Consider the following 23,588-nt stretch of genomic DNA (forward strand, 5'->3'; position numbering starts at 1 on the left):
ACACTAAATTCTTCTGGACTCTTCATATGGAAATGATGCTCTAGCCCCCACCCCCCTTTTCTAACTCCGACTTTTGCTGTTGCACATGGATTAAGAAGAAACGCGAACTGACTCTAATCGACCCTGCAAGTGGAGTAGAAAAGAGTTTGGCACCTGCAGTAATTTAGTTTCATAGACATTAATTTGATAAATAAGTTTCATTAACGTGGTGAGAAATGAAGGGGTTGCTCTGTCGATCTACAGAATGAAAGTTCTGTCCAAAATAACGATTTGATTTATTATGACTAAACTCAAAATAATAAACACAGCACATGAAACATTTACAATACGTCAGATTGGATACTCAAATAATAGCTGTGAAGGTGAAGTTGTCTGTAAACTAGCTTGTGACATTTATGACCAAGTGGTATGTGGAGCCAATTCCTTGCAACTCAAATCTTAAGAGAAACACCCAGTCAACCCAACATTAATTGCTGTTACAGTAGTGAGAACTCAGACAATGAACACCCAAGACAGAACCACGTAAGAAAAGACGGGAACAGACGCGCTCTGCTGAGCTCTGATTATCACGGAGCAAAATTCCCTAATCTGCCGGTGCTGCGGACATACATTACCAAGCTGTCTTCTTAACTGCAAGGACACGATCTGGCGTACCGGAAGCGTTGGCTGGTTGCTTCGACGTCCAGTCGTGGTGATGATAATGTCACGAGTATAGCCCGAAACAAATTATCCTGGTCTGGTTGTTCCAGACTAAAAACTTCCTATCAAAACAAATGCGCCTCTGAGGGAGACGAATAAGGCTCGCCACGCAATCACTGACGGTACAGCGATTGTTTTTAACGAATGAAGTCACACAGTAACTCCGATGAAGTCAACTTTAACCAAAACTGCTCAAGACGGAAAATATAGGCCGCTTGTATGCAGAACGCTCAAGTGCCCACTATACTTGGAAAAATATGTTGAAGTCGAAACTTCAGCAACTTTGTCAAACAGTTACAATTAAAAGAAAGTATATTAGACAGCCAACGGAAGGCAGGCTGTCCAGAGCAGCGAGAGCTCAGTCTTCTAACCTACTCCGACCGAAAGGCGAGAGCCGACTCTCTCAAGAGCACCCGTACCAGCTGAACACAGAACATTCCCGCCCCTACGACAGTGGCCGTCGTTAAACGTTCCAATCAGCAACTCGAAAACCGGCGGAAAATTCCCCTCTATTGCCGACGCAGTTCTGTTCCACCAATGGAGATAGTTGCTGCCAATTTCTGCGCCGATTTTGCTACGTCACGAAGCTATCCCCTGGGCAAGCCAATCACAGTTACGATTTTGCAGAAAACGCGGGAATTTGCCCGCCAAGACTGCCTGGGAACACATTCCCACGCCTCGCTGGTAGCCCGCCAGAAAGTGCTTTCACTAAGTTTCTGCAAAGTAACGGAATCTCTAGCGCAGCCGCTCCACCAGACCCCTGTAGGCGTGTCGCCCCCGTTCTTATGACAATGTCGGCGTCTGGAAAGCATCCATTCGACTCCCTCACACCCGTCGGCTTAACCCTTTCAAGATCAGCAGAACCCGCCTGTCACCGGACCACCTATGTGACGAGAGACGCTGCGTGGGAAGTCCACGTGTGAAGGAATAGCAACTTTTCACCACATGCAATTAGAGAGGAAAATCGAATTACTCAGAGTAAGATAGAAATATGAGAGGGGCTCATGCCACCTCTCAATGTGACGATCTCCCCTGGGCAATTCTGACAGTTTGTTCGACGATGTCCGATATTCTCTCTATCCTGATATACAATTCTAGACCAATCACTTTCTGTATTGACCGGCTCCTGTTCTTTGAAGCCCCTACATCTTTCTCAGAATGCTATGCCCCACAAGTCCTATCATCGTAAGTAAAAGGACTGCTGCATATGACAGAGAATGGATCACTCTGTACTACTGTCTTAAGACATAAAGGAATTGCAGACGTTAGTTACCAGTGGGCAGTGGTTTATATCAGTGAAGCAAGTTGAAAATTTGTCTGGTAGGGTTCTAACATAGGTTTCCCGCTTAGTAGGCAGATGCGCTAACCACTGCATCAATCAGATACAGTGGTCCCCACACCCGCACGGATTATCCTAGTACGCTTCCCATCCGACTCAACTTCTCAACTTATACCACACTGATGTAGTGCCCCTACTCATTAGCCTCATTAGTCGCGGGATCTCGCAGATTCTCTTAAGAGTACAAGTTTCTTGTGCGTGTGCAATTAAGGGATCAGTGGCTGTTATCGCTTGGGTTGTATACATGTGGTGTCCATTCGTTCTGACATATCCAAAAACTCAGACATCCTTGTGATCCTGCTGCCACTGTGAATCAAGACACAAAGGAATTAAAGCCATTCTTTATATGACAAAGGCTGCAGGATCAAAATAGTGTCTCTACACATGTTTCATCACTGCTCTGGTCTAACCGCACGAAGCACCAAGCACATCATAACCCCTTCACGTCAGCACCTACTTTTTGGACACAAGTAATGCAATCACTACAAAATCCCAAGTCACCCTCTACCGTCCACAACACAAAGCGCTGGTTTTGGTTTTGAACACAGTTATCTGAGCCACATCTTGTGCGATAGTTGCGATTAGAACAATCGTTCCCTCGCACTGGGGATTCTATTTATGCTTCCCTGACTTTGTACACTGTTGTTGTTGTTATGGTCTTCAGTCCAGAGACTGGTTTGATGCAGCTCTCCATGCTACTCTATCCTATGCAAGCTTCTTCATCTCCCAGTACCTACTGCAACCTACATCCTTCTGAATCCGTTTAGTGTATTCATGTCTTGGTCTCCCTCTACGATTTTTACCCTCCACGCTGCCCTGCAATACCAAATTGGTGATCTCTTGATGCCTCAGAATATGCCCTACCAACCGATCCTTCTTCTAGTCGAGTTGTGCCACAAATTTCTCTTCTTTTCACTTCTATTCAATACCTCTTCATTAGTTATATGATCTACCCATCTGATCTTCAGCATTCTTCTGTAGCACCACATTTCGAAAGCTTCTATTCTCCTCTTGTATAAACTATTTATCGTCCATGTTTCACTTCCATACGTGGCTACACTCCATACAAATACTTTCAGAAACGACTTCCTGACACTTAAATCTATACTCGCTCTTAACAAATTTTCCTTCTTCAGAAATGCTTTCTTTGCCATTGCCAATCTATATTTTATATCCTCTCTAGTTCGATCATCATCAGCTATTTTGCTCCCCAAATAGCAAAACTCATTTAATACTTGAAGCGTCTCATTTCCTAATCTAATTCCCGCAGCATCACCCGATTTAATTCGACTACATTCCATTATACTCGTTTTGCTTTTGTTGACGTTCATCTTATATTTTCCTTTCAAGACACTGTCCATTCCGTTCAACTGCTCTTCCAGGTCATCGGCGAACCTCAAAGTTTTTATTTCTTTTCCATGGGTTTTAATTCCTGCTCCGAATTTTTCTTTTGTTTCCTTTACTGCTTGCTCAATACACAGTTTGAATAACATCGGGGATAGGCTACAACCCTGTCTCAATCCCTTCCAAACCACAGCTTCCCTTTTATGCCCCTCGACTCTTATAACTGCCTTCTAGTTTCTGTACAAATTGTAAATAGCCTTTCGTTCCCTGTATTTTACCCCTGCTACCTTCAGAATTAGAAAGAGAGTGTTGCAGTCAACATTTTCAAAAGCTTTCTCTGAGTCTACAAGTGCTAGAAACGTAGGTTTGCCTTTGCTTAATCTATTTTCTAAGATAAGTTGTAGGGTCAGTCTTCGTACACTACCGCAACATAATGTTTTCCTGACCGATTCTTTTCCGCTGTTCCCAATCTGTTCTGTGTCATGTGCAGTAAATTTAAAACTTACGGCACTTCACACTCCTGCCCGCGCAGCCGGCTGCAGTTGTGCTGCTGCTCTGGCGCGCATCTTTGGTCAGAGGGCGTGGCGTCGTCAGCGCCGTTGTGCAGCAGCTATCGCTGCCTGTCACTGAGCTGCAAACTTTGGAGGTCAGTCATCTGCGGTGCTCGCAACGAGGAATCGTTTCCCGGAAGCCAGTGCCAGTGCGGTGGGGCGGACGAGAAGGCTGCGGTGTCGCCGGCGGTCAACGGGGTGCGTGACCGAACTGGGAGCGGCGGCGGAGGTCGATGAAGAGGGATGTTCTTGGAGGTGTGGATAGCGGAACGGGAGGATGCGGCGACATCAAGGAGAGCTTTCACCGGTATCCTTGGTATGATAGGCCGACGAGTCCTGGCGTGGCGCGGGGCTTTGGCCAAATTCGTCTGAAATGGTGTAGCAGGTCGCAGGCGTCACAGTTGCGGCAATCAAAGATGTGAGGAGAGTGGGAGTCAACACGGACAGTCAGTGGTCAGCACCGAGTACGAAGCCTTCTGCAGAGGTGGTGTGCCGAGGACTCTGTACTGGAACTCGACAAACGGCCGACGTGGGGCGGTGCTGCAGTGTGGACACAACAAATAAGTCAAGAAGGTGGTCGGTGTCTTTCCCGGGCGAGAGGACGGCTATTCCAGAGGAGATGCAGTCAGGGCCTTCCATATCGCAAGCGTTCTTTAGTGATCAACAGTGGAATATTGGATGGTTGAGCTGATTCAAACTGAGTTTAATCGATAGTAAGGGGCACAAGCGGTATTTACATCTATATCTCTACTCACCGGCCACCTTACCGTACGTAGCGAAGGATGCTGTATGTAACAATGTCACTACCCGTTTTTTCGTTCCAGTCACGAATGGTTCACAGGAAAAACGATTGAGCGTAAGGCTTTGTCTTCATAAGTTTTTCGTGAGTTATGCCTAGGAGGAAGCAAAATATTAAAATATTGGATGACTCTTCCAGAAACAACGCTCTCGGGAAACGGACCGTCAAGAAGGCCTCTCTTGCAGCGTCTTCCACTGAGTTGGCTAAGCAGCTCCATGATCCTTTCACGCTTACTAAATGAAAATCGTGTAATCATACAATACAGGGTCTTTCTCTCTGTGTATTCGTAATACGTTACATTTGTTTACGTTGTGGGTCAATTTCCACTACCCGCACCAACCACCGACCCTCTGCAGGGCTTCCTGCATTTCGCTACAGTTTTTTTTTTTTTTCCTTTTAGCATTGCGACCTCTCTGTATACAACGGCATTATCCACGAGAAGCCTCACTGAACTTTCGACTTTATCTACCAAGTCATTTATATATACTGTAAAAACTAACTACACTCGGTATGCACTGAGTGTAACTAATTGTCAGTCATATTCCACATGGACTGTGTTGAGATTACTGTGTTTGCTTGTGTGTTGGGCGTGCAATTATTTCTCGAACCAAGAGCTTAGCTAATCTCGTCTTTTATTATTACGTTGTGGTTATGACTAGTATGGGTACATTCCGTTGTACAAGGAATTGTAACTGCTAATTTTGCGTGGGTGGTATTTTAGTAGCATGGTATTGGCGCTGATAACAGTGAGTAGCCTGTGAACGGAGTGGTTGGTAGGTCTAGCATTAAGTTTAAGTGTGAACTTACGAATGCCCAGTTAAGTCTGAGGGTTCGTGTGTGGAAGCTATTTTCGTTTTACGATTATTTTAATTTTTGACCGTTAGGTCGAATTTTGAGAACTTTTTCTGTTCTTGTTGTTACTTCCAATTTTACTGTTACTGTGGTTGTGTTGATATCAAGTTGTTTTATCATTGTTTTAAGTTTAGATTCATTTATTGCGTTGTTCTATTCCCAGGCTTCAGGATCTATAGCTGAGCCGGATATTGCATTCAGAAGCGATATTATTATTTCGTTAATTGTCAAAGAAGAAATTTTCTGTTTAATAAAACAATTGTTTGCCAGAGCAAGCACACAACTGCACAACCCCCAGTCGGAAGTCCACTCCAGCTAAATCCTACGCTAGAATTACCACAATCAGTTTTATCACGGCTTTTCCTATTTATATTTACGTGGACCCATATAATCTTAGATATATTACTAGAAATTGTGTGTCAGTTTACGCTGGAAATGGATTTTATTATCCTTAATAGCTGTTCACTTTTTCCTTTCAATGTAAATGCTAGAACGGCCACTGGTTTTGCTCGACCGCTGTTTTCATATGCCACTGTTTTTTCTCCCCTCAACATTATAATATTTTTTTTCTGTTCCGTTTTTTACATTTCTCTATATTTACATTTGTAAATGCAGTGACACATACAGTATTTTGTAGTAACCTAGATTCCCTCTAATCTCCTGATTTAAGGAAAATCGCAGCCTGCTTAAATTCTCTCGGTTTGTTTGCCTTCATTCCAGGGAAATATTTTCTACGCACGTACTCTTATTTTCAGGTACAATAGAAATTTATTACTAGTTAACGCCTGTGATGTCTGATACACCTTGATGGGGTGTGTTGCCTGCTCCTGCTGGTCGTCAAGTACCCTGACCTGCACGATTATCGGACTCGCACCCATTGGACAGGCGTCGACGCAATGGCGCGGCGTCTCATCTCGTCTGTATAAGGCTGTCTCCCTTGAGAAACTAAAAGCAACATGGAACACATCTCCGAAAGTGACACCCGAAATCACTACGGCCATTTCCATGTTAGACTGCAGGGCTGTGTGCAAACTGTAGGAAGATGAACAACTGAAACTGTTTCCAGAATGATACACTCCTGGAAATTGAAATAAGAACACCGTGAATTCATTGTCCCAGGAAGGGGAAACTTTATTGACACATTCCTGGGGTCAGATACATCACATGATCACACTGACAGAACCACAGGCACATAGACACAGGCAACAGAGCATGCACAATGTCGGCACTAGTACAGTGTATATCCACCTTTCGCAGCAATGCAGGCTGCTATTCTCCCATGGAGACGATCGTAGAGATGCTGGATGTAGTCCTGTGGAACGGCTTGCCATGCCATTTCCACCTGGTGCCTCAGTTGGACCAGCGTTCGTGCTGGACGTGCAGACCGCGTGAGACGACGCTTCATCCAGTACCAAACATGCTCAATGGGGGACAGATCCGGAGATCTTGCTGGCCAGGGTAGTTGACTTACACCTTCTAGAGCACGTTGGGTGGCACGGGATACATGCGGACGTGCATTGTCCTGTTGGAACAGCAAGTTCCCTTGCCGGTCTAGGAATGGTAGAACGATGGGTTCGATGACGGTTTGAATGTACCGTGCACTATTCAGTGTCCCCTCGACGATCACCAGTGGTGCACGGCCAGTGTAGGAGATCGCTCCCCACACCATGATGCCGGGTGTTGGCCCTGTGTGCCTCGGTCGTATGCAGTCCTGATTGTGGCGCTCACCTGCACGGCGCCAAACACGCATACGACCATCATTGGCACCAAGGCAGAAGCGACTCTCATCGCTGGAGACGACACGTCTCCATTCGTCCCTCCATTAACGCCTGTCGCGACGCCACTGGAGGCGGGCTGCACGATGTTGGGGCGTGAGCGGCAGACGGCCTAACGGTGTGCGGGACCGTAGCCCAGCTTCATGGAGACGGTTGCGAATGGTCCTCGCCGATACCCCAGGAGCAACAGTGTCCCTAATTTGCTGGGAAGTGGCGGTGCGGTCCCCTACGGCACTGCGTAGGATCCTACGGTCTTGGCGTGCATCCGTGCGTCGCGCGGTCCGGTCCTAGGTCGACGGGCACGTGCACCTTCCGCCGACCACTGGCGACAACATCGATGTACTGTGGAGACCTCACGCCCCACGTGTTGAGCAATTCGGCGGTACGTCCACCCGGCCTCCCGCATGCCCACTATACGCCCTCGCTCAAAGTCCGTCAACTGCACATACGGTTCACGTCCACGCTGTCGCGGCATGCTACCAGTGTTAAAGACTGCGATGGAGCTCCGTATGCCACGGCAAACTGGCTGACACTGACGGCGGCGGTGCACAAATGCTGCGCAGCTAGCGCCATTCGACGGCCAACACCGCGGTTCCTGGTGTGTCCGCTGTGCCGTGCGTGTGATCATTGCTTGTACAGCCCTCTCGCAGTGTCCGGAGCAAGTATGGTGGGTCTGACACACCGGTGTCAATGTGTTCTTTTTTCCATTTCCAGGAGTGTATTTTCACTCTGCAGCGGAGTGTGCGCTGATATGAAACTTCCTGGCAGATTAAAACTGTGCCGGACCGAGACTCGAACTCGGGACCTTTGCCTTTCGAGGGGCAAGTGCTCTACCAACTGAGCTACCCAAGCACGACTCACGCCCCGTTCTCACAGCTTTACTTCTGCCAGTACCTGGCCTCCTACCTTCCAAACTTTACAGAAGCTCTCCTGCGAACCTTGCAGAACTGGAAACATCCCCCATGCTGTGGCTAAGCCATGTCTCCGCAATATCCTTTCTTTCAGGAGTGCTAGCTCTGCAAGGTTCGCAAGAGAGCTTCTGTAAAGTTTAGAAGGTAGGAGGCGAGGTACTGGCAGAAGCAAAGCTGTGAGGACGCGGCGTGAGTCGTGCTTGGGTAGCTCAGTTGGTAGAGCACTTGCCCGTGAAAGGCAGAGGTCCCGAGTTCGAGTCTCGGACCGGCACACAGTCTTAATCTGCCTCGAAGTTTCAACTGAAATTCTTGTTCATGGGCCTGCAGGTGTGGCCGTGCGGTTCTAAGCGCTTCAGTTTGGAACCGCGTGACCGCTACGGTCGCAGGTTCGAATCCTGCCTCGGGCGTGGATGTGTGTGATGTCCTTAGGTTAGTTAGGTTTAAGTAGTTCTAAGTTCTAGGGGACTGATGACCTCAGAAGTTAAGTCCCATAGTGCTCAGAGCCATTTGAACCATTTTTTTTCCTTGTTCATGGCCGCACGGGGTAGCCGCGCGGTCTGGGGCGCCATTTCACAATCCGAGTGCCTCCCCCTCGTCGGAGGGTCGAGTCCTCCCCCGGGTATGGGTGTGTGTGTTGTCCATAGTGTAAGTTAGTTTAGTTTAAGTTAGATTGTAATGTGTAAGCTTAGGGACCGATGACGGCAGCAGTTTGGTCCCATAAGGCCTTACCACAAATTTCCAGATTTTGTTGTTCATGACTATAGGCGTATGCTTGTGTAAGAAGGATAATATATAATGCGCCGTATGACCATCATGTGAACACATCCTCAAGCACGCGCCACCATTGCTTCAGGAAGTAGATTTTCTGTGCGCGTCTACTTGTCGGTACTTTAGATCGATAAAGTAGGGCTCTCAAGAGTTGTCAATATTTTCCAGACAGGAAAAGAGTAAGCAGTTGTGTGGAAAAAGAGAAGGAAAACGAAATTTCGTTGTCACGAAATCACGTATTTTAGGCAGTCGGTGAGGTCACGCTACGAATCCATCGGCATAAATAAGAGCCTGAAGAAGATTCCTATCACGGAAAGGCACTAAATCTGATACCAAGTAGAAGCGGTAGCTTGTTATGCTGAAGCACCGGTAATTGTGTGATGCTAAAAAGTACGATATGACCGCTGAAGGGCGTAGTCCCAGGTCATACATCGCGATCATGCCAGAAGTTGTCTGTGCACTGCTCTCATCCACTGTTAGCAAATAAACACAGAATGTTACAACCATAACTTGACTGTAGCCTTGGAAGAGAAATTCACAGACATGACAATAGTTTCGACCAGAAAGAAGAGAGCTTAAAGGTAGGCGGATCCTGCACTCCGATACTACAGCGAACAACTGTTGAAAGTATTTAGGCAAGAAACACAGCGGTAATGTGGAGAAAAGCCCTTGCACGATGGCTCGACAGGTACATGTAATCTACGGCTACGAGCTCGACTCCACTCCGCCACCAGAAATGCAGGGTGAAACTTTGGCAATACCAGCCACTCGTCAAGGCGAGACGTCAGGAAGACGTTAGACGCCCGCCGAAGGTGCCGAGGCACAGGCATTCCATCAGTAGTAATTTTATTCATTCGTAGATCACTTTTACAGGGATATTGAAAATATTACGTAATTCACATACAGGGTCTCTTCCAAGAGTCATGAGGTTCATTTTCTCTGGTGTTTCAGCGGATATCTGCAACTTTGTTTTTGCGTTGTGTAGCTCTGGAGTGAGTCCAAAAAAAAAAAAAAAAATGGTGCTCATCACGTCTTTCATGAGAAGCCCAGTGCCAACGGAAAGCGTCGGTTTATTTCCAATTAAAAACAAAATGATTTTTAATGTTGTCCAAGATTAGTCTAACAGGGACAGTAAAACTCTAAGAACAAACAAGTACTCTAGCACTACCCTGGTCCGCTGAGACTGCCACCGCCATCGTGCGTGCAGCGCTACTCAGTCGCTGCTGGACTGCTGTTTATTCTTCGTGTTGTACTGCCCCTGTTAGTACTTATCGGCAAAACGAATATCGGACTAGACTGGTACGTAAAATTCAGATTTAAAAATATTTTGTTTGTAAAGGGAAACAAACCGATGCTTTCTGCTGATACTGCTGGTCGCATGAAAGACAATCAGTAATTGTTTAGGATGACTCCACCCAGAGAAAATGCGTCTGACGACCTTTGGGAGAGAAATCCGGTGTACAGGCCAATTACGTACTTACAGATCTAGTGTGACAAGGGTGGAACAAGAAGTCGGTCATGGCCTTGTGGTAGAAACTTTCTCGCCGTTTGACTCAAGTAATATAGGAAAATCACAGAAAACCAATATCACGTTGGCAGGATCTCAGTTCGAACACATATCCTTCAGGATAAAAGACCAATCTACTACAAACAGCACATCGTCGTTCTGTTGATCCATAATGTACAACGCTGTTTTGTTTGTATCCCATTAGCATTACTCAACATTCTGGGATATGACAGGAACGACCATTCGAGGCAAAAAAAAAGAATGGTAAAAATATGCGCTATAGTGTATACGTTAGGAGTTATGAATACTTTTTCATATACGATACTGTGAAACAAAACTCTTCTACCGCAACCTCTTTAGTTTTCATGTTTTGAGAGGCGGCAGGATGGACATAAATAAGAAAAAAAAATTCCCAGTAAACATGGGCTCTTACATACACATCTTAAAAGCTATCTCCTCTACTGAACAAGGGCTCGTATCTCTTGAGATATGTGTTTTAGGGCCCATGCTTAATAGACATTTTTGCTTCGAATGATCGTCTTCTCACATCGCCGAATGTTCAAATGCGTGTGAATTCCTAAGGGACCACACTGCTAAGGACATCGGTCCCTAGACTTACACACTACTTAAACTAACTTATGCTAAGGACAACACACACACACATGCCCGCGCGAGGACTCGAACCTCCGGCGGGAGGGGCCGCGCAATCCGTGACATGGCGCCTCCGCGCGGCCACATAACGTAAAAAGCTAGTTGTTCTTTCATTTCTCAACAACGGCCACTGAACACGCTCGCTGCGTAGACATTCGGATCTTGACGAAGGCATTTAATTACCGTTTTGCGTACCGCATCTCCCCATTTGCTTCTCTGAACAGCCGAATCTCTCCCCGTAATGGGTCAGATATTGAGCTCAAAAAGAGGATAGGACGTTAGCATCATCCGGTTCAGAGCTTTACTGAAGTGTTGTCCAGAACAAAAGTTAGTGTTTTGTGAAATGACAGTTGTTTTATTGTTATTTACTTCTGTTACATTGCCGGCCAGAGTGGCCGAGCGGTTGTAGGCGCTTCAGTCTGGAACCGCGCGACCGCTACGGCCGCAGGTTAAAATCCTGCCTTGGGCATGGATGTGTGTAATGTCCTTAGGTTAGTTGGGTTCAAGTAGTTCTAAGTTCTAGGGGACTGACGACCTCAGATGTTAGGTCCCATAGTGCTCAGAGCCATTTGAACCATTTTTGTTACATTTTTACCATTTTTAAACAAACCTATTCTATGTTAGGTAACCATTCATTGTGTAGAATATACAGGGCGGTCAGAAAAAGTCAGGAAAGCTTGTAAGGGTGTTGCAGGGTAGGTTGTGCTGAGAAATAATTGTTAAGAAAAATTCGATACGTTGCGCTGTTTCCGAGTCAATTAGTATTGAAGCTAGCCAATCAGGCCGTTGCGCTCGCAGATTCAAGTAGTACGCCAGTCGTGATGGCGCCAAACGCGTTCTCCGTCTGGTTTGCGACAAGAGAGCGATACAAAAATTTGACGTGGGATGGTAGTAAGGGTCAAACCCTAGTCAAAGGCGTCTACGCTATGAGAACAACTGCCACTAATTATATCTCGCTGGCCGTTACAATTTGCGCGTGCAACTGTCTGATGGGCTAATTTCAGTGCTAACTAACTCGGAATTGGCGCAGTGTACCGGATTTTTTCTTAACAATAATTTCTCAGCACGGCCTATCGTGCGACACTTTTGCAATCTATTCAGACTATTTCCGAACAAGCTGTATTGCCTAACCGGCACCTGTGAACTGCATTTTTGAATAAGTGTGTTTTAGTAATATGTTTAAGTAATTTACTGTACAATTTTATCCCCCGATAAAACGCTGTGTGAGTTCTTTGTTATTTCTTTCTTGGTAAGTTCAGCCTGCATCTCGTTCTATGGTCATGTACAGACTTGTTTGTGCAGTAATTATTAAGGTTATTAAATCAATTTTGATATTCGCAATTAATTGGTGAGTGGAGTGACATGTAGATGATACCAATCAGCTTTTTCATTGTGATTACCGATTGAGTCATGACACCAAAGTGTTTATTTTTCCGATCTTCATCTACACAGTTAAACGAGGACGTAATGATCTGCACTACTTACTTGATTTAAAACAGACGGCTTTCTGTTGAAAGCTCTGAACCTAAATGAACTTAAATGAATCGCGTGCGTTGCGTGTTGCAGGCATGCAGAACCTGTCCATCTCGTGCGCTCTGGTCTGCCTCATCGTGTTGGGCAGCGCAGCCCTGGTGGGCGCCTTCGGAGTCCTGCGACACCAGATCAGCGCCGTTCTGATCACTGGCGTCATGTACCTGCTCGCCGGTATGCACTTGCAAGTGTCCGCCCACCTGGAAGAATGGTCTGGAAGAATGGTCTCCCTTCCTCGCCCTCCCACTCTTCCTCCCCCCTCTCTATCTCTCTAACTCTCTCTCTCTCTCTCTCTCTCTCTCTCTCTCCACTCTATCTCTGTGTATGTGTTTGTGTGTGTGTGTGTGTGTGTGTGTGTGTGTTTGTTCGTCTAACTCACTATCACACTCGCCCTTCCTCTCACGCTGTCTAACTCATTTTTTCCCCTTTCTACATCATTATCCTCCACTCTAACTCATTCTCCTTCTCTCTTTCTCATTTGCCTCCTCTGTCACTCTTTCCCTCTCTCACATTTTCCCTCTCTAATTCAATTTTCCTCTCTACCTCACTCTTTCATTCTCTAATTCAGTCTTTCTCTCTCCAACTCTTCCTTCCCCTATCAAATTCACTGTTCCCTTCTTCAATCAATTCTCTGTAATTCACTGTCTAACTCTGTACCTTAGTGACAAACTTCTTGAGATCGTTACTGGATAGAGAAGGGTAAAAGAAGTGCGAACTTAGTTAAGATATTCTGCAACAGAGCATTTATTTACACTACTGGCTATTAAAATTGCTACACCAAGAAGAAATGCAGATGATAAACGGGTATTCATTGGACGAATATATTATACTAGAACTGATTACATTTTCACGCAATTTGGGTGCATAGATCCTGAGAAATCAGTACCCCGAACAACCACCTCTGGCCGTAATAACGGCCTTGATACGCCTGGGCATTGCATCAACCAGAGCATGGATGGCGTGTACAGGTACAGCTGCCCATGCAGCTTCAACACGACACCACAGTTCATCAAGAGTACTGACTGGCGTATTGTGACGAGCCAGTTGCTCGGACACCATTGACCACACGTTTTCAATTGGTGAGAGATCTGGAGAATGTGCTGGCCAGAGCAGCAGTCGAACATTTTCTGTATCCAGAAAGGCCCGGACAGGACCTGCAACATGCGGTCGTGCATTATCCTGCTGAAATGTAGGGTTTCGCAGGGATCGAATGAAGGGTAGAGCCACGAGTCGTAACACATCTGAAATGGAACGTCCACTGTTCAAAGTGCCGTCAATGCGAAAAGAGGTGACCGAGACGTGCACCCCATACCATCACGCCGGGTGATCCGCCAGTATGACGAAGACGAATACACGCTTCCAATGTGCGTTCATCGCGATGTCGCCAAACACGGATGCGACCACCATGATGCTGTAAACAGAACCTAGATTCATCCGAAAAAATGACGTTTTGCCATTCGTGCGCCCATGTTCGTCGTTGAGTACACCATCGCAGGTGCTCCTGTCTGTGATGCAGCGTCAAGAGTAACCGCAGCCATGGTCTCCAAGCTGATAGCCCATGCTGCTGCAAACGTCGTCGAAATGTCCGTTGCAGATGGTTGTTGTCTTGCAAACGTCCCCATCTGTTGACTCAGGGATCGAGACGTGGCTGCACGATCCGTTACAGCCATGCGGGTAAGATGCCTGCCATCTCGACTACTAGTGATGCGAGGCGGTTGGCATCCAGCACGGCGTTCCGTATCACCCTCCTGAACCCACCGATTCCACATTCTGCTAACAGTCATTGGATCTCGACCAACGCGAGCAGCAATGTCGCGATACGATAAACCGCAATCGCGATACACTACAATCCGACCTTTATCAAAGGCGGAAACGTGATGGTACGCATTTCTCCTCCTTACACTAGGCATCACAGCAACGTTTCACCAGGCAACGCTGGTCAACTGCTGTTTGTGTATGAGAAATCGGTTGGAAACTTTCCTCATGTCAGCATTTTGTAGGTGTCGCCACCGGCGCCAACCTTGTGTGAATGCTCTGAAAAGCTAATCATTTGCAAATCACAGCATCTTCTTCCTGTCGGTTAAATTCCGCGTCTGTAGAACGTCATCTTCGTGGTATAGCAATTTTAATAGCCAGTAGTGTAATTCATAGTCAGTCCCAAGCTCACTGAGGAAGAATGCGTCCAACAGGTCACCAATTTTGCTCATCTTTCGCGTGGTTTTAGAACATACTAAAGGGTAACAGATGGTGCTCTGTTCAAAGTTTTACAGTCCTATTGAATAGCACACGAGAGTATCAGACAGTGCGCAGCAAACTTAGCAGTAACAGATACAGCGGCACAGCAATCCTCCCGAGTCTCATTCCGTCTTCTTTTCTTATCTTCCCTCAACAAGTTTTAATGCTACAACGAATGATATTTATTCGAAAAAGAGCAATAATAATAATGTTAACCATTCTAGCACATTCATGGCAAAGTATAATAACGATTTGTGATGAACGGTTATTGTCGCCACATTCATGAGTGTATAGCAATTAGTGCACATTATTCAAAGCACGTGGAGCTCAGTATGAAATCAGTGCGATATACGCAAGCATGTAGGGTACATAAACAACTGTTTATTACATCACGATTCCGTATTTCACCTCGATTATCCCTCTCTACATATGTACTAAAATGATTATCATTATCATTACTGTGTTGTTCCCTTCCGAATAAACATGATTCCTTGTAGCATTACAAGTTTTCGATGGATAAGTAGACATAAGAAGAAAACGGATGCGAAAGCAATACGAGCAGGCTTCTGTTCTGCCGCCTTAGCTGGTCGCCACTGTGATGGTATGAGGTGCCAGTGGGCACACAGAATATCATATCTGATGCACTTAGTTGGTAAGTTGGATAGCAGGCGTTACGTTAATGATGCGTTAAGGCCGGTCTGTGGCTATACACCATACTGAAGCCCTCCGTGACGTTAGTTTTCAACAAGATAACACAAGACCACATGTTGCCCTGTTGTCCTTATCTACCTTGACGCAGAGGATGTTCGACTGTTGTCCCGCCAACACGATCTCCAGATCGCTTACCCACTGAAAGCACCAAGTCATAGGCTACCAAGCCACTGGCACGCCAACACTTGCAGCCTCTACGATTGATGAAGTCATAGAGCTGAAGCAACATGGTATGCTGTACCTGTACCTTTTATCGAAGCTCACTTTTTTCGAATACTAGCTGAGTTAGAGGCGTTGTTACTGCCAGGTGTGGCAGGTCTGTGTACCATTAAAATCACTGTAAATTTAACTATCTATTCTTCCTTATACTGTATACAGACAATAAATAAAATTTCGTTTTCGGCTATCCTTCCTCGAGCAGCAATTTTAACTGGTATCAAAGTATATTCCAACTATTTTTGACATAGACAGCCCCCACATTCACTGTTCAGTACCAGGCTGATTTTCTGTCTATAGCAGTTGTTCCCAATTCTTCTGACTGTAATCAGGTATTAAGAATACCCCCCGCATTCCCCCATCGTCATCAACAATTAGCGTCTACCTATACTTTAGAATGAAAAAGAATTTCCTGGAACAATTTTTTTTAAGGTGACAAAAGATAAATGATATTTAGTTTTTGAAGTTGTTGCCTTAAACTGTGTTAAAGCATGAACCAATGAATCAGGGAAACAGTTGGCACTGCTTATTTCCGACAACCTTTCATTTTTTGGAATGATAGAGCAATTTTTAGTGCACCGCAAGTGGTACATAGAACACCTTCTCAGAAAAGAAAGCTAACTGTGCACATTGAGAGCAGACACCTGCTGCAAAACGTGTCCTCTGCACCACACCTCCCCGCAGCGATGCTTGCTTCACCGTGCGCTTCCATTGCAAATTAACCAAGTTTAAATATGTGCACTATACTCAGTTGCTTGGATATCACTTGTACGCTAGACTCCTCGATTTTTAACGGACAGAAACTGGAAAACTTCAAGATACAAATGCTTTGTGTCTGACCACTCCCACTAACGATAATAATAATATAAGAATACTGTGTTGGCCCTACAGCAATGTAGCAGCCATTTTAAATAGTTACTGTTCTGGCGAAGAGTTCTCGGGCTTCCAGCCGGGTGGCGGTGTCTTCAAACTGCGACGTTTCGACGAGTGACATACTCATCATCTTCGCCAGAAGATGATGAGTATGTCACTCGTCGAAACGTCGCAGTTTGAAGACACCGCCACCCGGCTGGAAGCCCGAGAACTCTTCGCCAGCTGTATACGCCGGGAAAGCATACATTTACAGTTACTGTTCTGTTGTGTTGTCAATTAGTTAGTTTATATGCTGTGAATTGAATAATGAAGCAATTTCTAGTCCATTTTGGGGACTATCTACAGCTTAGAGAAGATATTTTTGTGAGATATTTAAGCATTTGTGGCGTATATTTTTCAATTTATTTGTCCTACACACATGGTTCAAAGTGCGAAGTATGAATGTCGTGCATGCACTATATGAAGAAAAAGTTCATACATTTATTTCACAAGGTGTAACCTCCACCCACTGTATCATACGTTAGGGAAAAATTGTAATTATTGGTAATACATACTCAGTATTGATGGTCGTATGAAACAGTGATATTCTAATGATCTTTCAAAAAATTACTTTCATGACTAAAACACAGCCGAACCCTTTTGTTTTTACCACTCAGAAAATTTCATTTTACCCCTCAGGGTGTAATTACTCCCATACTGGGAACTTCTGTCCCACAGTGAATAACCCACAACCTGACGGTGACTTTCGTGGTTCCTCTTTCACTTTAAATAAAAGATTAATTTTTTTATTATTAGCAAGAAGAAATAGCGGAATCATCTTAACGACGTGAGCTAGGGAAAAAATCGGCGTAATCAGTGGTCGCTGTTTCGCTCCTAACAGTATAACACGTGACCGTGAATCGGTATTTCAATGCCTATAAGGGCTTTGTAACGCAATGACGCCTCATAAGACATCGGACTTCGTGTAAGTAGTTTAAGATACATGCAGGTTCTGTTAATGGCCATGCAGTACACATTTAAGACAGCTGTAAAAGGGGGGGGGGGAGGCGGTCAATGGCTCAGCGTACTTACACTGTACAGCTGAAATTGTTGCTTACCGTCACAAAAGCTGAAAATAGTATTTAAAAATCAATGTTAGGCCAAGGAATCATGATAATATTAAACAGAAACGTCATCTCGCTCAAGACTGTATTGATAAGAAGTATAAAACTAGAATGTCATCACCTTATATTGACTGCTGTGACAGAAGGAGCATAAAAAAGAAGAGTGATATAAGAAGCTGAATCTGATCCCTCAATCGATTGTTTTTAAACAAAATCCAAACGATTTTCCAGCGTTTACATACTTTACAAGCGTTTATAATGCTGGCTGCGTATTTATGAGCTTGAGTAGGGTTTTATTATTTCAAGTAAAATAAAATGTTAAATATGATGACATAGTCTTGTTCGTTGCACTTTTGTCTTAAAAAAAATAATCTTTGCGTCCACGTCGGACACTCCCTGTAACCGCTGCACTAGGTGTAACAATCCCTTGCAGCGAGAACACTGGTCATCGACAGGAATTCCCGAAGCCTTCCTATTGGACTGTAACAAAATATTTTTCTATACGCTCTTTTCAATATATTCTCTATCAGCATACATAGAACAGGTGCAAAATAATTTTCTATAAACCATTTTCAATATATTTCCTATCAGCATACGTAGGATAAGTGAAAAAAATTTCCGCGCGGGATTAGCCGAGTGGTCTAAGGCGCTGCAGTCATGGACTGTGCGGCTGGTCCCGGCGGAGGTTTGACTCCTCCCTCAGGCATGGGTACGTGTGTCTGTCCTTAGGGTAATTTAGGTTAAGTAGTGTGTAAGCTTAGGGACTGATCACCTTAGCAGTTAAGTCGCATAAGATTTCATTCACATTTGAACATTTTTTTTGAAAAATTTTTCTAACAGAATGGTAATACGTTTAAACAAATGTCATTTTCTTTGCCCAAAAAATCAGGAAAAAAGCGTGCACCAAAAATAGATATAGCAAAACGGCTCCATGCGCTGATAGAGAATTCAATTTAGAATGCTGGTATCAGATTCTGCTGGCATCTTATTCTGACCAAAATCGTACGTACCGTTCGCAACTTATGTTTCCTACCAATTTGTAAAATACGATTTCGGTAAAAACACGTTTAAAGTTTTGTTATTACATTGTTAGTAGTTGAGTTAAATGTAGCTCTGGTCAGCGATCCTTGGTCCATACACCAAGCCTTCCAGATCCTAAAGGAGATCCTCCTCGATCTTCTTCGTGGAAGTGGTGGTCTTGAGGGCCCTTTTGGCAGCTTCCGTCATCTATTACTATGCTCGTTCGACACGCTTTTTGTCTCTTTTTTTTTTTTTTTTTTTTTTTGCGGAAGTTGTAAGCAGGCTCGTGTAATCGAAGTTCGAGCATATTCATGGTTTCCATCATGCCTGTGAGGGCGTCGTTTAAATTACATGCTACCACACAGGCTACAATATCTACTGTTTTTCCTGGCTGTGAGTGGTTTTGGGAGACGCTGTTTCACAAATCGCCTTGTAACTCGATAACGGATTTCTGGCGAACTGGGATGAACGCTGCAATAAAGCAGACATTCCAGAACAGATTCTAAGACAGAAAAAAGTATAGAGTTTTTGAAATTTTCAAAGAGGACTACCCCTTAAAAAAGGAGAGCGACATGCGCGATTGATCGTGAGCGCGAGCTCTTCACCTGTTACTTACTCGGCCGGAAACGATGGAAGACGTGTTCCTAAAGAAGGCTGGCCGCCAGCCACTGCTCCAGCATGGGACACGGAGCAGAGCAGGCCGTCTCCGGCGCCGAGCCTATCGACAGCGGGCCTCCCCCCCACCCCCTCCTCCCCCCACCCCACCCACCGGTGTCCCTGACCCGCCTCGCAACGTCGCGACGCCCCACTGGGACCGACGCCAACTTCCCGCCACGTGTGCCGTCATCCGCTCTCACTGCCCAGGTCGGGCGTCCGTATTGGTTTAGCGCCGCGCGCGAGTCGTGGCGTACGTCCAACTTCCACTGCCGATATTCACCCAACGCGCTCAGCTGGGTCGTACCACAAAGAGTAACTGACAACGCGGCTCCACGCAGTCCGTTGTCACCTTTTAAAAACAGTGTTTGAAACAACTGTCTGTTCGTTATGCAGCTCCATGAAATGCTCATTACTAACGCCAGCGGTAGATCACGTAAGTGAATGTTGAAATCGAACTGAGGAACAATGCTAAATACGAAGCAAAAGCGGCACTGGTTAATGTATTTTGCGTTTAACGTGTAATCAGTTGCATTAAACTCGTTTAATGTTATTATTCAATAAGCAGAAGAGTCTAGATCGCGTTTTATTAACTGTTAAGACGGTTTCGGACGAGACAGACTTAATTCCAAAATAGAGGACTGTTGCTAACAATTGCGTCAGCTTGTGTGTTTAAAATATTGTGATTAAAAAGTTTGGCTTCACAGACGAAAACAGAGAATAAAACTGTGTTGTTTCTCTGTTACTTTTGCATTAGGTTTTCCTCTTGGGCGCCACACACCTACAACGTTTTATATCAGTATAAAGGGTATTGGGGATGAACATATAATAATCTAAAGACAATAAAGCTGCAGGTGAAGATGGAATCCTCAAAGAAGCAGGCCCAAATACTATAAAAGTTCAAAAATGGTTCAAATGGCTCTGAGCACTATGGGACTCAACATCTTAGGTCATAAGTCCCCTAGAACTTAGAACTACTTAAACCTAACTAACCTAAGGACAGCACACACACCCATGCCCGAGGCAGGATTCGAACCTGCGACCGTAGCAGTCCCGCGGTTCCGGACTGCAACGCCAGAACCGCTAGACCACCGCGGCCGGCTACTATAAAAGAAATCACCGAAATAAGACAAGACATTTGGTAAACAGAACGAATTACGGACGACTGGGAAAATGCATTAATTCATCCTCTACACAAGAAAGGAGACAGATCGGATGTAAACACCTATAGAGGAATCTCATTGACATCACTAGTTTACAAAATTCAATACCAGCGCCTTCTCGGTAGAGCACAACAACAACTAGAACCAAAAATTGGAGAATATCAGGCAGGATTCAGAGCAGGCCCTTCAAGTTCAGAGCAAATTCTGAACTTAAAATTAATCTTAAGACATCAGAGAGTTGACTTTAAAAAAGACTACGATTCAGTTGATCATCACTCATTATTCCAAATATTAAAAGAACATGGTTTAGACCTGAAAACACTTGCAATAATACAACAGACATTGATAGACACAAAATCCAAAGTCAAATTTATGGGGGAAATCTCTGAACCTTTTCTGACCAAAACAGGAGTAAGACAAGGAGATGGACTCCCTCCACTACTGTTCAACTGCGTTCTTTAAAGACAAGGAGATGGACTCTCTCTACTACTGTTCAACTGCGTCCTTGAAAAGGTGATACAACAATGGTGCAAACTGAAATCAGTCCTCAAGATTGACCAACCAACTACTCTCGGCAGAGGAAAATTAACAGTAGATTGATTAGCATTTTCTGACGATTTAGCCATATTAACTGCTATGTTTAAACAGCAAAAAAAAAAACAGATTGACCTCCTGAAAGAAACTGCGGAAAACGTCACCCTGCAAGTATCTTTTGAAAAGACAGAATACATGACTTTCAACAAACAAGCACCAAAATTCATGGAGACAAAATATGGCAAAATTAAACGAGTCCCACAATTTAAATATCTCTGTGGAACGATTCAGGAAAATGGAATAGGAACGAAAGCCAACCAAGTCAGATGCCAAAAGATGGACACCTCTTATCGACTCACTCAAATCATCTACAGTAAAAAATGTGTGTCCAAGCACACAAAACTACAACATTACAATACCGTCATAAAACCAGAATGCCTATGTGGATAAGAGACACGAATTTTCAACAGGAAAACATACAAAACATTCAGAAAAAGGAACGGAAGATCATAAGAAAAATTTTAGGCCCAAAAATTGTAGATGAACAGTATTGGCTCAGACGCAAACAGGAAATAAAACAATACTCTAATATTCACAGTGACATAAGAGAACGCAGATTAAGATTCTATGGACACATCAAAAGAATGGATCCGGACAGATTTACAAAGCAAATAGTTGAATTCTATGAAAACAGGAGTAAATCTAAAACAGACCCAATGAAATGGATTGGCGAAATAAAAACAGATCTGAAACTAGCAGGAATTACACTAGAGGATAACCAAAACAGGGAAATCTCCGGATCCAAAATTCACAAGTGGCAAGTTGACCAAGTGAAGAAACCAAAGAAGACTGGAACAACGTGGTCTCAAGAAAGAAAAGAAGCCCACAAATGCACGCCACGAAGTACTTCGCGTTGTCCTAATGGGCTCATTCGCAAATATATATATATATATATATATATATATATATATATATATATATACACTACTGGCCATTAAAATTGCTACACCAAGAAGAAATGCAGATGATAAACGCGTATTCATTGGACAAATATATTATACTAGAACTGACATGTGATTACATTTTCACGCAATTTGGGTGCATAGATCCTGAGAAATCAGTACCCAGAACAACCACCTCTGGCCGTAATAACGGCCTTGATACGCCTGGGCATTGAGTCAAACAGAGCTTGGATGGCGTGTAGAGGTACAGCTGCCCATGCAGCTTCAACACGATACCACAGTTCATCAAGAGTAGTGACTGGGGTATTGTGACGAGCCAGTTGCTCGGCCACCATTGACAAGACGTTTTCAGTTGGTGAGAGATCTGGAGAATGTGCTGGCCAAGGCAGCAGTCGATCATTTTCTGTATCCAGAAAGGCCCGTTCAGGACCTGCAACATGCGGTCGTGCATTATCCTGCTGAAATGTAGGGTTTCGCAGGGATCGAATGAAGGGTAGAGCCACGAGTCGTAACACATCTGAAATGGAACGTCCACTGTTCAAAGTGCCGTCAATGCGAACAAGAGGTGACCGAGACGGGTAACCAATGGCACCCCATGCCATAACGCCGGGTGATACGCCAGTATGACGATGACGAATACACGCTTCCAATGTGCGTTCACCGCGATGTCGCCAATCACGGATGCGACCATCATGATGCTGTAAACAGAACCTGGATTCATCCGAAAAAATGACGTTTTGCCATTCGTGCACCCAGGTTCGTCGTTGAGTACACCATCGCAGGCGCTCCTGTCTGTGATGCAGCGTCAAGGGTAACGGCAGCCATGATCTCCGAGCTGATAGTCCATGCTGCTGCAAACGTCGTCGAACTGTTCGTGCAGATGGTTGTTGCCTTGCAAACGTCCCCATCTGTTGACTCATGGATCGAGACGTGGCTGCACGATCTTTTACAGCCATGCGGGTAAGGTGCCTGTCATCTCGACTGCTAGTGATACGAGGCCGTTGGGATCCAGCACGACGTTCCGTATTAACCTCCTGAACCCACCGATTCCATATTCTGCTAACAGTCACTGGATCTCGACCAACGCGAGCAGCAATGTCGCGATACGATAAACCTCAATCGCGACAGGCTACCATCCGAACTTTATCAAAGTCGGAAACGTGATGGGACGCATTTCTCCTTCTTACACGAGGTATCACAACAACGTTTCACCTGGCAACGCCGGTCAACTGTTGTTTGTGTATGAGAAATCGGTTGGAAACTATAAATATAATTTTCTGTCTTTGACTGCAGCAGTTTGTACCACGTCCGCATGCGCATAACTGCTTTTGTTTACATAAATGCGCGTCAGGGTCATGTGGACTCCACAGTGAAAGGTATTCTGTGTGTTA

At 44.9% G+C, this 23,588-nt stretch overlaps 1 protein-coding gene across 1 annotated transcript in view; it reads left to right on the forward strand.

The window, feature by feature from the left end:
• Nucleotides 1-23,588, forward strand: part of LOC126156453 (uncharacterized) — a 283,948-nt gene that overhangs the window by 238,635 nt on the left and 21,725 nt on the right. Inside the window, exon 3 of the mRNA XM_049916311.1 lies at nt 12,763-12,900. Coding sequence (XP_049772268.1) covers nt 12,763-12,900 — 138 coding nt within the window. The remainder of the gene's footprint in view (nt 1-12,762; nt 12,901-23,588) is intronic.

Source organism: Schistocerca cancellata, chromosome 2, assembly GCF_023864275.1.
Source record: "Schistocerca cancellata isolate TAMUIC-IGC-003103 chromosome 2, iqSchCanc2.1, whole genome shotgun sequence".
Classification (NCBI taxonomy): Eukaryota; Metazoa; Arthropoda; class Insecta; order Orthoptera; family Acrididae; genus Schistocerca; species Schistocerca cancellata.